This window comes from Abramis brama, assembly GCF_963993115.1.
Source record: "Abramis brama genome assembly, chromosome: 6".
In the NCBI taxonomy this organism is placed as follows: Eukaryota; Metazoa; Chordata; class Actinopteri; order Cypriniformes; family Leuciscidae; genus Abramis; species Abramis brama.
The window spans coordinates 9,666,916-9,683,445 of record NC_139968.1 but is presented as its reverse complement, the minus strand read 5'-3'; the positions used below and the strand labels follow the sequence as shown (position 1 = coordinate 9,683,445).

The 16,530-nt window shown below is 37.6% G+C and overlaps 1 protein-coding gene across 3 annotated transcripts in view; it reads right to left on the bottom strand.

Annotated features, from left to right (window-relative positions):
• Positions 1-4,824, bottom strand: part of grm7 (glutamate metabotropic receptor 7) — a 210,868-nt gene extending 206,044 nt beyond the window's left edge. Inside the window, exon 1 of one of the 3 annotated variants that reach the window (XM_084118050.1) lies at positions 3,678-4,824. In XM_084118050.1, the coding sequence (XP_083974176.1) occupies positions 3,678-4,157 (480 nt within the window). In that variant the 5' untranslated portion in view covers positions 4,158-4,824. The remainder of the gene's footprint in view (positions 1-3,677) is intronic. The other 2 variants (XM_084118048.1, XM_084118049.1) reach the window with 2 other exon arrangements.
• Positions 4,825-16,530: the final 11,706 nt, after the last annotated feature.

The window sequence follows — 16,530 nt, the reverse complement described above, 5'->3', positions numbered from 1 at the left end:
TTTGTAACTATTTAGCATTTTGGCGAATTGGTGACAAATTTTTTGTACAATCTGCTTACACCCTCATACAGGTAGGCCTGTAACGATAACTACATTTTGTTTTGGGGATATATTGTCCCAGAAATAATTGCGCTAAATGATATTATTGTCATTTAAAACCATTTTATGCCACAGAATCATAATATAACGGCATAATACAAATAGGCCTACACACTTTTAAATGGCAATGAAGTTTGAATTCTTAAGAATATTTAGATAATGGAAGTGCTGTCAAAAAATGTATATCCTACATGAAAAAACCTTGAAAAAAATAGTAAACATTTTCTAACTAAAAGTGCACAAGTAACAAGTAGGGGGAAAAACACACACCTGCAAATGCATAGAAGGCACTTATATGGATATTTCTCTTTATTTCCAGATTCAATCATAGGCTCGTTCTTACTTAGTAGAGCACATTCGCACATGCGCACTCTTCAAAAACGGTGTTTTAAATCTCTTGACAAACTCAAAGTCGTAAATGACATTTGTATGTATTCTAAATAAAAGACAGGTTGTAATGAATGTCATCTTGCTTATTTTGCTCAAGGTAAGGATTTATTAAGTCCACGTCATGCAATCTAGAAACTCTGCTTCTAACCACAGGTCAAGAGCTGTCGTTCAAACCACACAACTTTGCGATGCTGTTTGCGAATGTTCATAGGAACGATGGTTTCGGGAAACACTGACTCGTTGAACTATGCTGATAACGACGGAACTTGCGACCATAGTTGGCTAACGATGCTTTCGGGAAACGCACCCCTGTGTAGAAGAAGCTGCCATAGCCTCGCTTTTGCCTCTGCCATTGAGAGCAGACGAGATAACAGCGGGATCGGAAAAATGTAAACATAATGGGCAATATTTTGCGCCACCAAAAATTATCGAGGTCATATACATATATTGTGCGATAAGTCAATATATTGATTATCGCGACAGGCCATGTAATGCTGCTACTACTTACATGTTTCAAATGACAAGCCATATTTGAGGTTGATGGATGATAGGTGAACATTTGGATTTCCTGCCCAACATGCTGTAATTACCACAAGGACCCGCCATTAAAGATCTGTCCCTTTCGGACTGCGCCACTTGGAGAGGATTTTTTTCCTTCGACTACCCGACTAATAAAATTGGTCGACAAACGTTTAGTCAACTATTAGGGGGCAGCTCTAGTTGACGTGCTATCAGGGAAGTGACTTGTCCAGTTGACTTCCATTAGCCTAAGTACATCTCAAAGATGTCTATTTGATGTCTGCAATATGTTTTTTTTTTTTGTTTTTTTGAATGGTTGCTCATAAGGAATAGGATGTTTCCTGTTAGATGTCATATAGACATTTAGAAGATGTCTTTAAGATGTTTAAGATTTAGAATGCATGTAAAACGTTTATCAGATGTTTTTATACAGCAGATGATTTCCAGATTCACAGATCTTTAGCAGACATCTTACCTGTGCTATTCTTTCTTGTATTATGTTGTATAAATTGTCATTAGTAGTAGGAATACTGTTCTAAGTGGTTTAATTGTGAATATTATGTAAAGTTTACAGGGCTTAACAACTTTACGTGGTCATGATAGAATGTAGTAAGCCAACATTCTCACTCCCGACTCATCATTCTTTCGATTTTTCGACGTGCACAGTACACCATTGCATTCAGTTGTTTGCCTTATGCGTCAGATTAAGACGCAGTCAATTCTTTGCATTTGTAAAAGTAGAAATTGAGCAGGTTTAGGGGTGGTGTTGGGTTACATGCTCAAACATGTCTAAATAGTGTAAATAAAATTACGCTGGTTGATTAAATTGAAAATAACACCCCAACATACTGGCAACATTATAACCCAATTTATGGCGATAAAATTCCCATGCCAATCACATGTGTATGATCCCTAAGATCATTTAAAGCAATGGTGCAGTGTGCACGTCGAAAAATTACAGTACCCTGTGTATTAAAAAGTGATGCCGAGATGTCCTGAACAAGCGTCAATATGTGACGAGCTGGGAGTAAGAATGTGTCTAATGTCATGTTAACATGTATAAAGTCTTGTGGCTATACTTTTATTCTGTTGCCCCATTAACTTACATTCTCAGTGTCTTACTGTAACCACAATTTTTGCTTGTGTTTACAAATTGTGTTTACAAGTGAAAATTATTGACAGCAAGCCGCAAATAGACCTTGTAATGAACCTGTAACGTTCAAGTTTCACCACCCAGATTTGATGCTTAGAGATCTTAATCTACCTGTGTATAAGACCAAAAGAAACCTTGGTAAACAGAGCAAGAAATGATGGAGAAGAATGAGGTTTGCATTATCCTAGTAGACCAGTGGGATGTCATTAGCTGTGTTTATCTCTGATGCAGAACATAGATAAGGCTGAATAATCCTCTCACATCATTACAGGCAACTGTATAGACTGTTACTGTTTTAATTGCTGTATCAGTGATCACACACTTCAGAAACAAGGGGCGGGGCACAATTATCACTTCACATGCCATATTTGGACACGTTTACGTTTTGGATACTGCAAGTAGTTCATGATTTTGATAAATTAGGCTGGGGATTGTACATATTCTCGTTTGTGGTTTGTTGTACATTCCAAATAAATTGTTCTCAGATCTTTTACATGTGAGATCTTTTACTCCCGGTGTATCTGCCAAAATGCACGATTAAAGATAATCTGACTGTAATTTCCTAATGTTGTGGGAACAGAGAAGGAAATAGAACATTTATTTCAATGCAGGAATGGTGGGTAACCTAACACAGCATCCAGTTGGAATCTATAGAGTGATCTGCCTCCAGAAAGCTGAATTTAATAATAATAATAATAATAATAATACAAAACATTGGAGAGAAGAACACAGAGAAATACAGAGCAAAATGTTCATTTGTACTCTATTGAATTTTATTTTATTGTATACTGTTATTTTTATTTTATGGCATCAATATGTGTTATAGCCTATAATATAATATATATAGCAAGGATGCCAATAAAGAACTTGAAATTGAAGATTAAGATATAGCCTACATAAGCATTTATCTTTTTTATTGCATATTAATAAAACTTTTACTACTAAATACGATTATAAATAGGAAATATAATATAATACATTGACGCACTGGTAATCTAGAACAGAATAGAATAGAATAGAATAGAATAGAATAGAATAGAATAGAACAGAATAGAATAGAATAGAATAGAATAGAATAGAATAGAATAGAATAGAACAGAACAGAATAAAATAGAATAGAATAGCATAGAATAGAAGCATTGGTAATATTGATTGCATCAAGCAAACTTGCCAGTAAAGATCGTTGAAATTAAAAATGAATAGAGAGCGAAAGACAAAGAAACCTGTTAAAAAGCCTCTCTGCCTGTGCGAAGAGTCGATGCCTGATCGATTCATTGATTTTGACTAACAACCTCCTCTGGCTACACAAATGATTTACAAACGCATAATGCTTTTACACACTAACAACTCATTATATTGTACTGTGTTATGCAGTGAGGTGTTTAAATCATTATGCGTTGTTGTAAATCAGATGTCATGTAATCATATGGGGTGAAATTACATGAAAGCATGACGCAAAGACTCATTCCAGCACATGTGATATAGGGTACCATTGGGCACTTCAGCTCAGACTCACCTGGAACAGTCGCAGTATATTAGCGACCATGATGGACACTGAACTCGCCGAAGCCCCTATGACTCCAATCACCTTTTCGGGTTTGACAAACACCGGGGGCTCGCCGTTCGTACACCTCACATCCGACGTGTCTTTCTGTATGAGAGCTTGCACAAAAGTAAGCGACTGCTCCAAAGCGTACGTGTCTCGCGAACATGTGTCTAAAACCCGAGCACCTAAAGTGATGTTGGGCAAAAGCTCGTCGTCACTGTTGATTTGGTCCAAGGCGTAAAGCATCGCCTCCAACCGGTGTATCCCGTTCTCCTTCTTGATATCTCCACACGGTTCCCCGGAGACCCCACGGGCATGGACCGGGAAAAGGCCACCCAGGGTCAAATCTCCCTCAATTCTGATGGAATGAGGAGCGTAAATTTCCTGCGAAAGTGTCACATCCACAAGCGCTTGAATTATCCAAAATACCCGCCATGGAAAGCAAGCCATGGTCTCCTTGTCGTTAGGAAACAGAAAAAGGCACTTTTCACAGTATTTACAGGTAAACAAAAACAGATTTGATCTTAATAACGACCATAGACATTATCAAAGTAAGATTGATGTGGGAATATGTTGAGGTTTTCTCCAAAAACACCGCGCAAGAAGGATGCGTTATTCCTTGGGAAAGTGCGCATCGTATGGCGACGCTTGTTGCTTAGATATTCTGCATTATTTCTTTTAACAAAGAAAAAGACAGGAAAACAAACTAAAATGCATACAGTACCTTTCAATAATGATAAGTCCTTAAATCAGACACACTTCCACGCAAAACGGATTAAAGTGCAGCGATATTCGACTAAAAAGCGTCCAATCCACGCAGATGTCATAACGCCGCTGTAAAACCATCTCGACTGAGTTGTAACCGATGTATTTTTTTAAAAGAAATAAAGGCGGCAAAAAGTTTTCGTTCTGAATAACGCGTTGCGTATAGCGGTCAGTGGAAAATGTTGCTGAAAATCGATGTCAGGTGAGATATCCGTAACATCCTCCCGTCGAGGACTTCGCGGAGGCTTTTCGCTCGGAGCAGGTTCTGCTCATTACATTTGAGCGAAAGAAAGAAAGCTTAGGCGATAATACGTCTTTTGGTCTTGCAAAAATCCTCACAAGAGACAAGAAGACAGCCCGCGAGTCTCCTCCTCTCTCTTTCGCTCTCCCCTCTCTCTCTCTCTCTCTCTCTCTCTCTCTCTCCACCCAGAATCAAATATGGATTTGTCAAATGACTCAACGCACGATCGATGTCGTGTTACTCATCCTGGTCAGCCCTCAAAGAAAATACGCTTCTGTGTGACGCGAATAATAAAGCCATAGTCATTAAAGACAACGATTAATCGTGAGGAATCAAGGGAGGGATGTTGCAGTGGAGGTTTCCAACATAAGTTTCAACCTCCGTTCAAATGCAGGTTTAACGTTAAGATATTCAACATACATGTTTTGTTATAAGGAAAGAAGGCTTCTCAAACGTTTAACCATATATGAATAAACTCCTCGTTCAGTCTGCTTGTGTTCTGACAAAACGGCATTCCGCACGACATTATTTCATTGATGGGGGTTTATATGGAATATGTTTAAACTCTAGAGACTCCCGTTGTTTTTCCTGTTGAATGCAGCGACTGTGGCTGACAGAGGAAATGAATTCTGTCAACATCAATTCATGATTTCACCGCCCCAAACACACTCTCTCTCTCTCTCTCTCTCTCTCTCTCTCTCTCTCTCTCTCTCTCTCTCTCTATATATATATATATATATATATATAGAATATATTATGGTTTCTGACTGTCTTGCTCGTTCTTGAAGGCACTCGTATAAAGGTCCCCTTCCAAACTGTTCTGGACATTTGCCGTTGAGAATATTGCGCGGTGTGTTGCCAATATGTTTATTTCTCAATATGGCTGTTTTATCAACCTGTAATATTTGTCTTGACTTTTTTTTTTTGCTGAATGTTCCAAGAATATTGCAGAATACTTGGAATACAAGTATTTGAAAACACAGAGAACAGTGGCGAATTGTAGCTGGACAAGCTAAATTGGACATTTTGGAGATCTGTAGAATGGCTGATGAGGTGAAAAACTTTTATCGAAATTATGTGTGAGTGCGTACTTGTCAATATGTGAAGATAGACTATAGTGTTTAACTGGGATGTCTGATGGTAAATTGTAATATTTTTATGATTTTGAGATTTGTTTTGCACATGCACACACTGTAGCACTGCATCGGTAGAATATATTGTATTGCAAAGTCTATCCCTCTGTCTCTCTTTCTTTCTCTTTCTCTCACACATGCACACACACTTGTCATTCTATTATGGTAGGAAAGTTCCAATGACTTAAATTGTTTTTATATTGAACTAATGATGCGAACACACGCACGTCATGTTCTATTTCCTAAACCAAACCCTCACAAACCTTTCAGCATTTCTACATTTTCATTGTGGCATTACTTATCTTTATTACTTTTTTTTTTTTTTTCTCACATGGGTAGTTGGCTAGTCCTTAAAATGTAAATGCAAGTGATTTTTTTTCTATCCTTAAGGGGACATTTGGTCCAGATATATCATAGATTATTTAAACTGTAGTTTTTACGTATATCATGGAATAATCTGTTATACTATCTTTAACTTAGCTGCTTAAAAAAAATACAGTAATGCTTTAATTTAAGGGGACGTAGTTACACATTACTACATAGTAATAACAGTACATGATAAACAATTACAAGTAACAAACCCTCAACCATAACCTAACTTTAACCGTAATTCTATAGTAAGTGTAGTTAATTAATATTACTCAGTACTTTTCAGTGTAATTATACATTTAAGTACCAAGTAATATTAACAACATGTACTTACTATATGGTTAAGGTAGGACTAGTTTGGTTGAGGGTTCGTTGCTTGTAATTATGCATAATTTACTGTGATTTATATGGTGAGTACATGTAACATATGTAACAAGGACACCGTAAAATAAAGTGTAACCAAAAATACTGTAATGACAATCTACAGGGAATCACCATAGATAAGAATAACAAAACAAAAATGCGACTAACCCCAAAACCAAAAAGGCATTATGTTAACTAATGAACTTTATGTAAATGTTACCAAATTGTATTTGCTTTATTTGTGAATCATTCAACATCTCTCATGGGAATTTGTAACTATTTTACATTTTTGCAAACAGGTGGCTAAACTGTATGCATTTGTACAGTCTCATGTGAACATATCCATGCTAACTTCTTACGCCCCACAGGTGGTTAAGGTTAGGGGTTGACCTTCATGCTTACTTTTTTCAAAAAATCCCATTTTTGTACAAATCGCCACCTCGTTTTGTCATGAGATCCATTTTAACTTTGAGGAAATTCCCAAAGAATGCCTTTGCCAGATTTAGCACACTTCTGGGGACACCTTTGTCTTCCAACAACCAATTGACAAGTTGTGGTCCACACTAAATTAATTTTGCAGACCAGTAAATGCGTGTGTCAAGGACCGAGGCGAAAAGTTAATTCCCCAAAAGGGACAGACGTGAAGAAACATGACTCATGCGGATTATTTATGAGATTCAGTGGTGTTGTTGATCTACTGCGTTCCACCAGTCAAACAGTCAAAGGTATGAGAGAGTGTTTATTGATTTGTATGGTGAAGCAGTCAAGTACAGTGAGGGACGTAGATTCAGTTTTCATGTATTCAACCATGTTAACCTTGCATTCCTATTTTCTATGCTAATCTATTGTCAGACGTCCAAAAAGTTATGAATATTAGAATGAACTTTCTAGAAATAAATATTCAAGTCTCAAAGTCTCTTAAGAGGACAAGAGATCACAACACTTTAGTACATTGATTATGTGATGATGTGAGAAATATCATGAGCTTGTGTTGTTCATTTAAACCTTCCTTTTGTGTCCTTGATATTTTAATAACCATTTCTTTCAGACAGCTGTATAATTTTTTGAATTTTTCAACCCTTTTATGAACATTTTATTAACATTTTCATAAAAGTGTTGAAAACTTCAAAAATCTATACAGCTGTCTGAAAGAAATGGTTATTAAAATATCAAGGACACAAAAGGAAGGTTTAAATGAACAACACAAGCTCATGATATTTCTACAGCTCATCGGGTCTAAAAAATGTCACATAATCAATGTACTTAAGTGTTTTACTTCAGACAGCTGTATAGATTTTCAACACTTTTATGAAAATGTTAATAAAAATTTAATTAAAGTGTTGAAAACTTCAAAAATCATCTGTCTCATGTACAACACAAGCTCATGATATTTCTCAAAAGTTGAAGTTTGAATTCTTAAAGGGATGGTTCAGAGTAAAATCAACCTAGGGTCCTTTGCACCATGACCTCGAGCCAAACACCCCCCCAGAAGCCTTTTTTCCCTCGGTCGAACATTATTAAAGTTAGAGCTTATTTAGAGATATCAGCCAAATTGCTTAGTGCAGGCGCGTATGGATCCTATGATGTATCTCGTAAATTACCCCACTAATAATGCCCAGAATGGTACCAAACTTCTACAGTAGTACAAATAGGTTTTGTACTCATAAAACGAGGCATTGGAAAGTTTGTAAGTACATCAGGAGTTTATTTAAATAACAGTTGCCTGATGCTACCGCTAACCCGTACGTCGAGGTCACTTCAGTGGTTTGGGAAAAGCACGTAAAAGTCCTGGCAGAAAGCGATGAATAAGGATGTAGTGTAACGACGAATGCACTAATATTTTGTTGGTAGTACCAGTTTGCAACAATTATTAGTTAACATTAAGTTGTCAACACTTCGGAAAAACACTTCGTCGTTACACTACATCCTTGGCTCGAGGTCATGGTGCAAAGGACCCTAGGTTGATTTTACTCCAAACAATCCCTTTAAGAATAATTAGATAATGGAAGTGCTGTCAAACATTTTTTTATATCCTACATAAAAACCATGAAAAAATAATAAATATTTTCTAATAAAAAGTGCACAAGTAACAAGTAGGGGGGAAAACACACACCTGCAGCACAGAAGGTGTAAAGTGTAAATACCGTAAAACTTCAAATAATAGCCCGGGATTTTATTTTCCCAAATCGCCGCTTGTATTTGAGACAGGCGTCTATATGAGACAGGCCTTTAATTTAGTGTTGAGATGAGCATGACAGTAGGAGGTTATCATATCTGTGTTTGTGTTTAACAAATCAGTTAATGTCAGAATTAGCCTATACTATATTTCCGTATGTCTAAAGGGGGTCGCACACCAGACGAGAAGCGCAATGCCACGTCTTTAAAATTCGAACACATTATTCTCTATGAGTGTACATTGCCTCAAATCGTCGTTAATGTATATACTGACTTCACCCTGTGCTGCAATATACATTCAGTTTTACATTCATTAACAGAAATCAGCTGCCTGAATGAAAATTGCTGATGTTATCGGATTTTCAGGTGATATTCTCAATTCATTCAGTTAACGGACGCTCTGAGGTAAAGTGAATTCAGACTGCAGACTAAGCAACGATTCTATTTAATTGTACAGTACAATCATAACATAGTACAGACATGATCTTAATTCCATAATATCCTTAAACATAACTATATTGCTGGCCATAAACTGACAAAGTGCGCGTCAGGTCACAGGTGTGCGATACCTCGAGTTGTCATAGACGCGACGCGGCACTGCGCTTCTCGTACGGTGTGCGCGACCCTCAACTACAAGTTCATTGGCGAATTCCTCCTCCTCGTCGCTCTCCTCCACTTCTCCCTCTCCGGCCTCCGCTAACTCTGCCTGTCTTGCTTGCGTTAACAGCTCCCGCCCAGATGTGCAGGGCTCTCTTGCGTGCGCAATCTGCTCCATAGAACTGGCTTAAACAGACGATCTGACGGGTTTTAGAAGATTAAATACAACCCGAAACTAAAAAACAGACCCGGCCTTTATTTATCCAAATCTGTAGCCACACCAGGCGTGTAAAAGAGACAGGCGTCTATTTGGGACTCGGCTATTATTTGAAGTTTTACAGTATATAAAGTGTAACCCTTTATTTTTAAGTGATGATGTTGCATACCCCCGAGAAACTTCGCATTCGCTCGCAAAACTTCTGAGTCCTCCTAAAACATGGGTGTAAATTTCATCTAACAGTTTGGGAGGGACAATAAAACATAAAATAACAAAAGGGGACACAAATAATACAGCCAAAATTGTACTTGTAAGGATATGTGTACAGTGGCCAACAACACAAAGCGATAGTTGTTTAAATATGAGCTAGGTTCATAGGTTCAACACACAATCGTATTATCATTTTTATATGATCTTGCACATAGTATTTTAGGTTTTGTCTGGAACAGCAAGCCCACTGATCTGTCACTTTACATCATAAATATTGCGTTATTGGTGTCGCTTCAAACCGTGGTTTACAAACCAGTGTAAAAGCATCCCAATTCCAGGGGAAAACTGCAGACTTGGCAACACGGGAAAGCCGGCGGTGGACCAAAGCACTGTGAGGCCAAGGGAGGGGGGGACTTAAAACTTAAAACGCTTTTTTTTAAATGCCCCCTTTGCATTTGTATTGTTTTACTTACCCAATTATTTTAAGTATATACCATTATATTATTTACAATACACAGCGTGGTTTTTAATGATATTTTTAGGGGGGGACAACCCTCAGATAGGGTAGATCTGGACCCCTATGACCCCCCAGTGATTTCCGCCTGTGTTCTAAAAGTTTGAGGGAACGCAAAAGTTTTGCCAGGGAACGCAAAAACACTCAAATCTATTTTTTCCTCCCATCTCATATTTTCCCCTCACCATGTCCATTTAGGGGCTCCATAGAGGAGAAACGCAGAGAAAACAAAATTTGCTTGTCCAAATTTGCATATGACTGCCTCCAGATCAGTTTTCATCCAAATTTGTCCTTTGCATATGACTGCCTCCAGATCAAGACATCAATGAATAGTTATCCATCATCGCACCATAGTACACAATAATAATGATGAAATCTGATGAAAACAATCATAAACCATTTAGCTATAGTCGCTATCATTTACATGCTTTCTTTTTTATCCATATTGTATAATATACAATCAGATGAAAATAATTCTCAGTAATGGCCACACAACAGTCAACATCCCCCTCCCCACAGGATCATGCATCAGATTGTCCGTGAATAGAGACTCAGGACATTACACGTCCAGGAAAAGCATGCTTCCTTAATACTTACAAGACTTAATATTTCATGCGGCTTTAATCTAAAATGGTTACAAACACAAACTCCCTGTAAGATATGGATTTCATTTATTCATAATACAATCATGTGACATACTCAGACTTTTATAAGGCAGGAATGAATTATTCCTTGTCTTAAATTATCAATAAGCCGCACACGTCCATGATAGCAGAGCGTGATCTATAGCAGCAGATGTCATATTACTGCCGCCATAGGATCATCTATTAGGAAATTATGCAAAACCGTACAAAATAATAATAACCACCATCTTTCAAGATTAGCATGGTAATACAGATTACATACGCCTGGATAAAATTACACATTGACACTTCCTCCAGGTATCCGTATCCAACTCAAAAATGTATCACCGTTGGGGTAGAAAACGCATCTATAACTGTGACCCAGCTGCTGTTTGGACTGGAGATCCTCCTCAAGTGTTCATTTAATTAAACTGCTATCAACGTGAATAGCACGTCTGATCATCGGCATGACAGTTAACTACAGCGTAATGTATTAGCATAATTAATCAAGAAAACCTGTTTTAAGGTCCCCATCAGAACGTTGGCAGGTCCCTTTCCTATTTATTAGCTAGTTAGTTTGCTGGCAGCGCTCCACCGGCAACCCCATTGCTCACAACTGTAACAAGGTAATTTAGTTCTTCGAGTATTGTTAGATAGCATAGAGCCGAGCCAAAAGTGTCTTAGGAGAGGGATGGGGACAGAGAAAGCGAACGCATTCCTCGAGCATCCCGAGCTGAATTCTGTTCTTAGAGGTTTTTGGCCAATTAGGTTCAGCGAAAGCAAACCGAGCGAACTTTTTGAATTTTAACTGGATTGCTGCTGAAACAAAAGATTCAAAAAGTGGCCCTTAAAAGTATGTGTAGCTTTACGGTTTTATTTAGTTCTTTCCCCATTGATGGAATTTTCCGTCATTTGTTGATCATTTCCAGCAATCCATGTTTTCAATGTTATATGGTACACATGAGGCTTCCCCACATTAAAGTGTTGATAAAATGAATGCATGCAGCTTGTATAAAAAGTTTTGAAATGTTCTATCATTTGATATATTGCACGTTCATATACAACAAAATATTCTTGGAGCCATGAATTTTTGTGAAAATTATATATATAAAAATGCTGCCGGTGACTGGCAACTTAATAAAAAAATATATATTTTTTTCAACTGGCGGGAAAGAGTAGGCTACAGTATGACTTTCACTGCATTTGATAAACTACACTCACCTAAAGGATTATTAGGAACACCTGTTCAATTTCTCATTAATGCAATTATCTAATCAACCAATCACATGGCAGTTGCTTCAATGCATTTAGGGGTGTGGTCCTGGTCAAGACAATCTCCTGAACTCCAAACTGAATGTCAGAATGGGAAAGAAAAGTGATTTAAGCAATTTTGAGCGTGGCATGGTTGTTGGTGCCAGACGGGCCGGTCTGAGTATTTCACAATCTGCTCAGTTACTGGGATTTTCACGCACAACCATTTCTAGGGTTTACAAAGAATGGTGTGAAAAGGGAAAAACATCCAGTATGCGGCAGTCCTGTGGGCGAAAATGCCTTGTTGATGCTAGAGGTCAGAGGAGAATGGGCCGACTGATTCAAGCTGATAGAAGAGCAACTTTGACTGAAATAACCACTCGTTACAACCGAGGTATGCAGCAAAGCATTTGTGAAGCCACAACACGCACAACCTTGAGGCGGATGGGCTACAACAGCAGAAGACCCCACCGGGTACCACTCATCTCCACTACAAATAGGAAAAAGAGGCTACAATTTGCACGAGCTCACCAAAATTGGACAGTTGAAGACTGGAAAAAAGTTGCCTGGTCTGATTAGTCTCGATTTCTGTTGAGACATTCAGATGGTAGAGTTAGAATTTGGCGTAAACAGAATGAGAACATGGATCCATCATGCCTTGTTACCACTGTGCAGGCTGGTGGTGGTGGTGTAATGGTGTGGGGGATGTTTTCTTGGCACACTTTAGGCCCCTTAGTGCCAATTGGGCATCGTTTAAATGCCACGGCCTACCTAAGCATTGTTTCTGACCATGTCCATCCCTTTATGACCACCATGTACCCATCCTCTGATGGCTACTTCCAGCAGGATAATGCACCATGTCACAAAGCTCGAATCCTTTCAAATTGGTTTCTTGAACATGACAATGAGTTCACTGTACTAAAATGGCCCCCACAGTCACCAGATCTCAACCCAATAGAGCATCTTTGGGATGTGGTGGAACGGGAGCTTCGTGCCCTGGATGTGCATCCCACAAATCTCCATCAACTGCAAGATGCTATCATATCAATATGGGCCAACATTTCTAAAGAATGCTTTCAGCACCATGTTGAATCATTGCCACATAGAATTAAGGCAGTTCTGAAGGCGAAAGGGGGTCAAACACAGTATTAGTATGGTGTTCCTAATAATCCTTTAGGTGAGTGTATTTTTCCCATCATAAATGCCTTAATATATTTGACGATGCTTAAAGAAATCATATATTATTATCATGAAAATTGGTTTGAGGTGATATGCACAAACTTCTGTGTGTGTGTGTGTGTGCGTGTGTGCATGTGTGTGTGTGTGTGCGTGTGTGTGTACTATTTCTATAATAAATCGAATGCAATGGCATTCATTTTGTATAATTATCTAAGTCATGGCTAATAAATAGCAATAAATTGGACATTTTACTAATTAATTGGTGTATCTTGTAATTAATTTAATTACATTTTTTGAATCCCTTGAAAATCCTAATTGGAAAAAAAAAATTATCCAAGGGAGATAAACTCCTGGGCATAAACTACCAAATAAAGTGCGACATGAAATTTTTCATGTTTTCAATTGATCTAAAATCGAATAGAAAATCTAATTATATAATCAAATTCATTAGAAGATCCACTGATTAACTATTCAAATGTCCAAATTATTGCTTATCAATATTTCCCGAGGAGAGCCAGAAGTCCCACATTTCAACTGATGGCACACGAGTCTCAATGAACTGCATTTTCCTGGAGAGTCAGTTTTACCCAGGAGACAAACATGCCGGCCTCCCAGTTTAATAAGCGCTGGATGAGAAAGATTGCTTTTACTAGCCAGTGTGGAATCGTTCATCACTTTAGACCTCTTTAACACAGCTCAGCCGCTGACAAGAAACAGCAGGTAACCAATTCATGTCCTGCTGGTGCTGATGAGGGCCTGGGGAAACCCTCTACAAACCAGATCCCAAAACAAGGACATCCTCTTTTACACCAAAACACAATCCATTAGCAGGTGATTTGTGAGTGGAAAATAAAGCAGTGGACGTCCATTGTATTGACTTATTTCGTTTATTTCATATTTCCTGCTGTCTGAAAGATGTTTTAAAAACCATCTTCTTTACACAAATGTCTGCTTTGTGGAAGCAAAATGGCTTCTTGGCCCTGAAACACTCTATTAAAAAGTTTCTCAGAATCTCTGCTGAGTTTTAAGAGATGTTTCTTGCATAAATATAGGCTAAAGGTATAGTTCACCCAAAAATGTATTGATTGATTAATTCACTTCTTGATTCATTTATCTGTGGTCACTATACAAAAAATGTTATTCAAACATCTACAGAAAAAAACGCATTTATTCAATAATTACATAATTTTCACTTTGGTGAAACTTCTTCATATTCAGTGCCAGATTTCTGTTTCATATGGCTTTATTGAACTACCACAAACAGTTTAGTAATCCACTTTACAAGGTAGGCTGCAAGTAAGGAATAATTGATGATGGGGCGTTGAATTATTAGAAAATAATGCACACCTGAGGTGGTAATGCGGACACGGTGTGAATAGTTACACCTCCAGTGTGCATTATTTTTGTAATAATTCAACAGCTAAAATATGTAAAGCTAAAAATCATGTAGAGATATTAACCTGATTTTTCAATTGAGTAAGTTATTTCCTGTGGATGTGTGAGAATACCGATTCATTAGCTGCTATACTGTAAATAACTAGAAGAAAAGCAAAGTGTGTTTTTATAACAAAAAAAGTAAAACATATATGATAGCAAATATCAGTTTGCAATGTCAAGCATAACGGACTGTTTTTGAACAGCTAAAATTACGGGAAGCGACTGTCACCGGAAGCCTCGAACATTCGAATTAAAAACGGTACGTCGCACCCGCTCTTACGTTAAAAATGAAGTGAATAATAATACGGCTTCATAGTTCAGCTCTACTCGCGCCTCCCTATTCATGTACACTTTTATATTGGCTAGACTGAGAATTGAGAACAGTTTTACAGCCACGCAAACTAGTAATGAAACACGCACTCACCTAAAATATGCTGCGTGCCTATTCGCCTACTTATACTACTACGCCCTAAAAGTATGTAAAAGTACATACTTTTGAGTGTGTAGCAAAAGTAGGCACGCTTTGGGACATACGGACAGATCGGTCGCGAGCGTCCTGTCACCGTAAACTGCCTTGTCAATCATCTTGTCACAGTTAAAATCCTCCATTCAATCTAATTTAATTTCTTATCATTTCAGAGAGAAATGTAGTTGCACGTTGATCTGCCAGTCGTGGGTCTTTCATGTGGAGACTCTTGTGTTTGCAATTTGAATATAATGATGCATTTAAAAGTTAATGGCTAAAAGTATCGTTACAAAAGTTCACAATGCTGCTGCAGATGCAATATAATGTGGACAACGTTGAATAAATACATTTTCGTCAGGTTAGATACTGATAATTAATCACTCAAACCCCTTTATCTAAACCTCTCTACATAACCGCCGGACTCGCGCGTCCTCCATGTCTGTAGTTTTTTTTAACACTTTTCACTCGTGTTTGTAGTTCTAACCGAATCGCGCGATGGGTTATGGGCAATATTAGCCGTTATAGTGCGCATCGATCTGCACTTCGGATTTTTACCGGAAATAGTAGACCATCCGGGTATCTTTGGAACACTCATTTCAACATACTACGATTTTGGACGTACTAATTCTATTTTCGAATACTATTTAGGACGGATAGTATGCGAATTGGGACGCACTATGTGTATGAAGCCTGATTCATTTGGAGAACGGGGTCCATTAATCTGAATTGCTTCAAAGTAAAATACTTTTTAAACGCTTTATTTACTCTTTTTCCCCACTGATAAAACATTTCCCCCCTCAACCTTTTTGTTAAATAAATAGTCATATTTTTTTTGTAAAAAAAAAAAGAGAGAGAGAGAGAGAGAGAGAGAGAGAGAGAGAGAGAGAGTCATGTTTTTGAGTATTCTAAATTATGTTTTTTTTTTTTTTTTTTTTTATAAACTATCGGTTTAAATGCTGTTGAATGGGATCCTTGATTCAGAAAATAAATGACTTTGGCTGTAATCAGTGTTGGGGAAGTTACTTTTAAAAAGTAGTGTTTGCTCGTTACTCGTTACTTTTTTAAAAAAGTAATCCGTTACTTTACTTAGTTACCCCGTTTGGAAAGTAACTTTTTACGTTACTCGTTACTTTTACGTTACTTTTATGTTGCTTGACTTTGGGCAGAACCCAATATCTGTTCCTAAATATGTAGACAAAGTTATACAATGGAGGACATAACAGGTAATTATTTTGTGCTCTTTATTATAAAAAAAATAGTATCAATTTCGAAAGAAAAAAAGT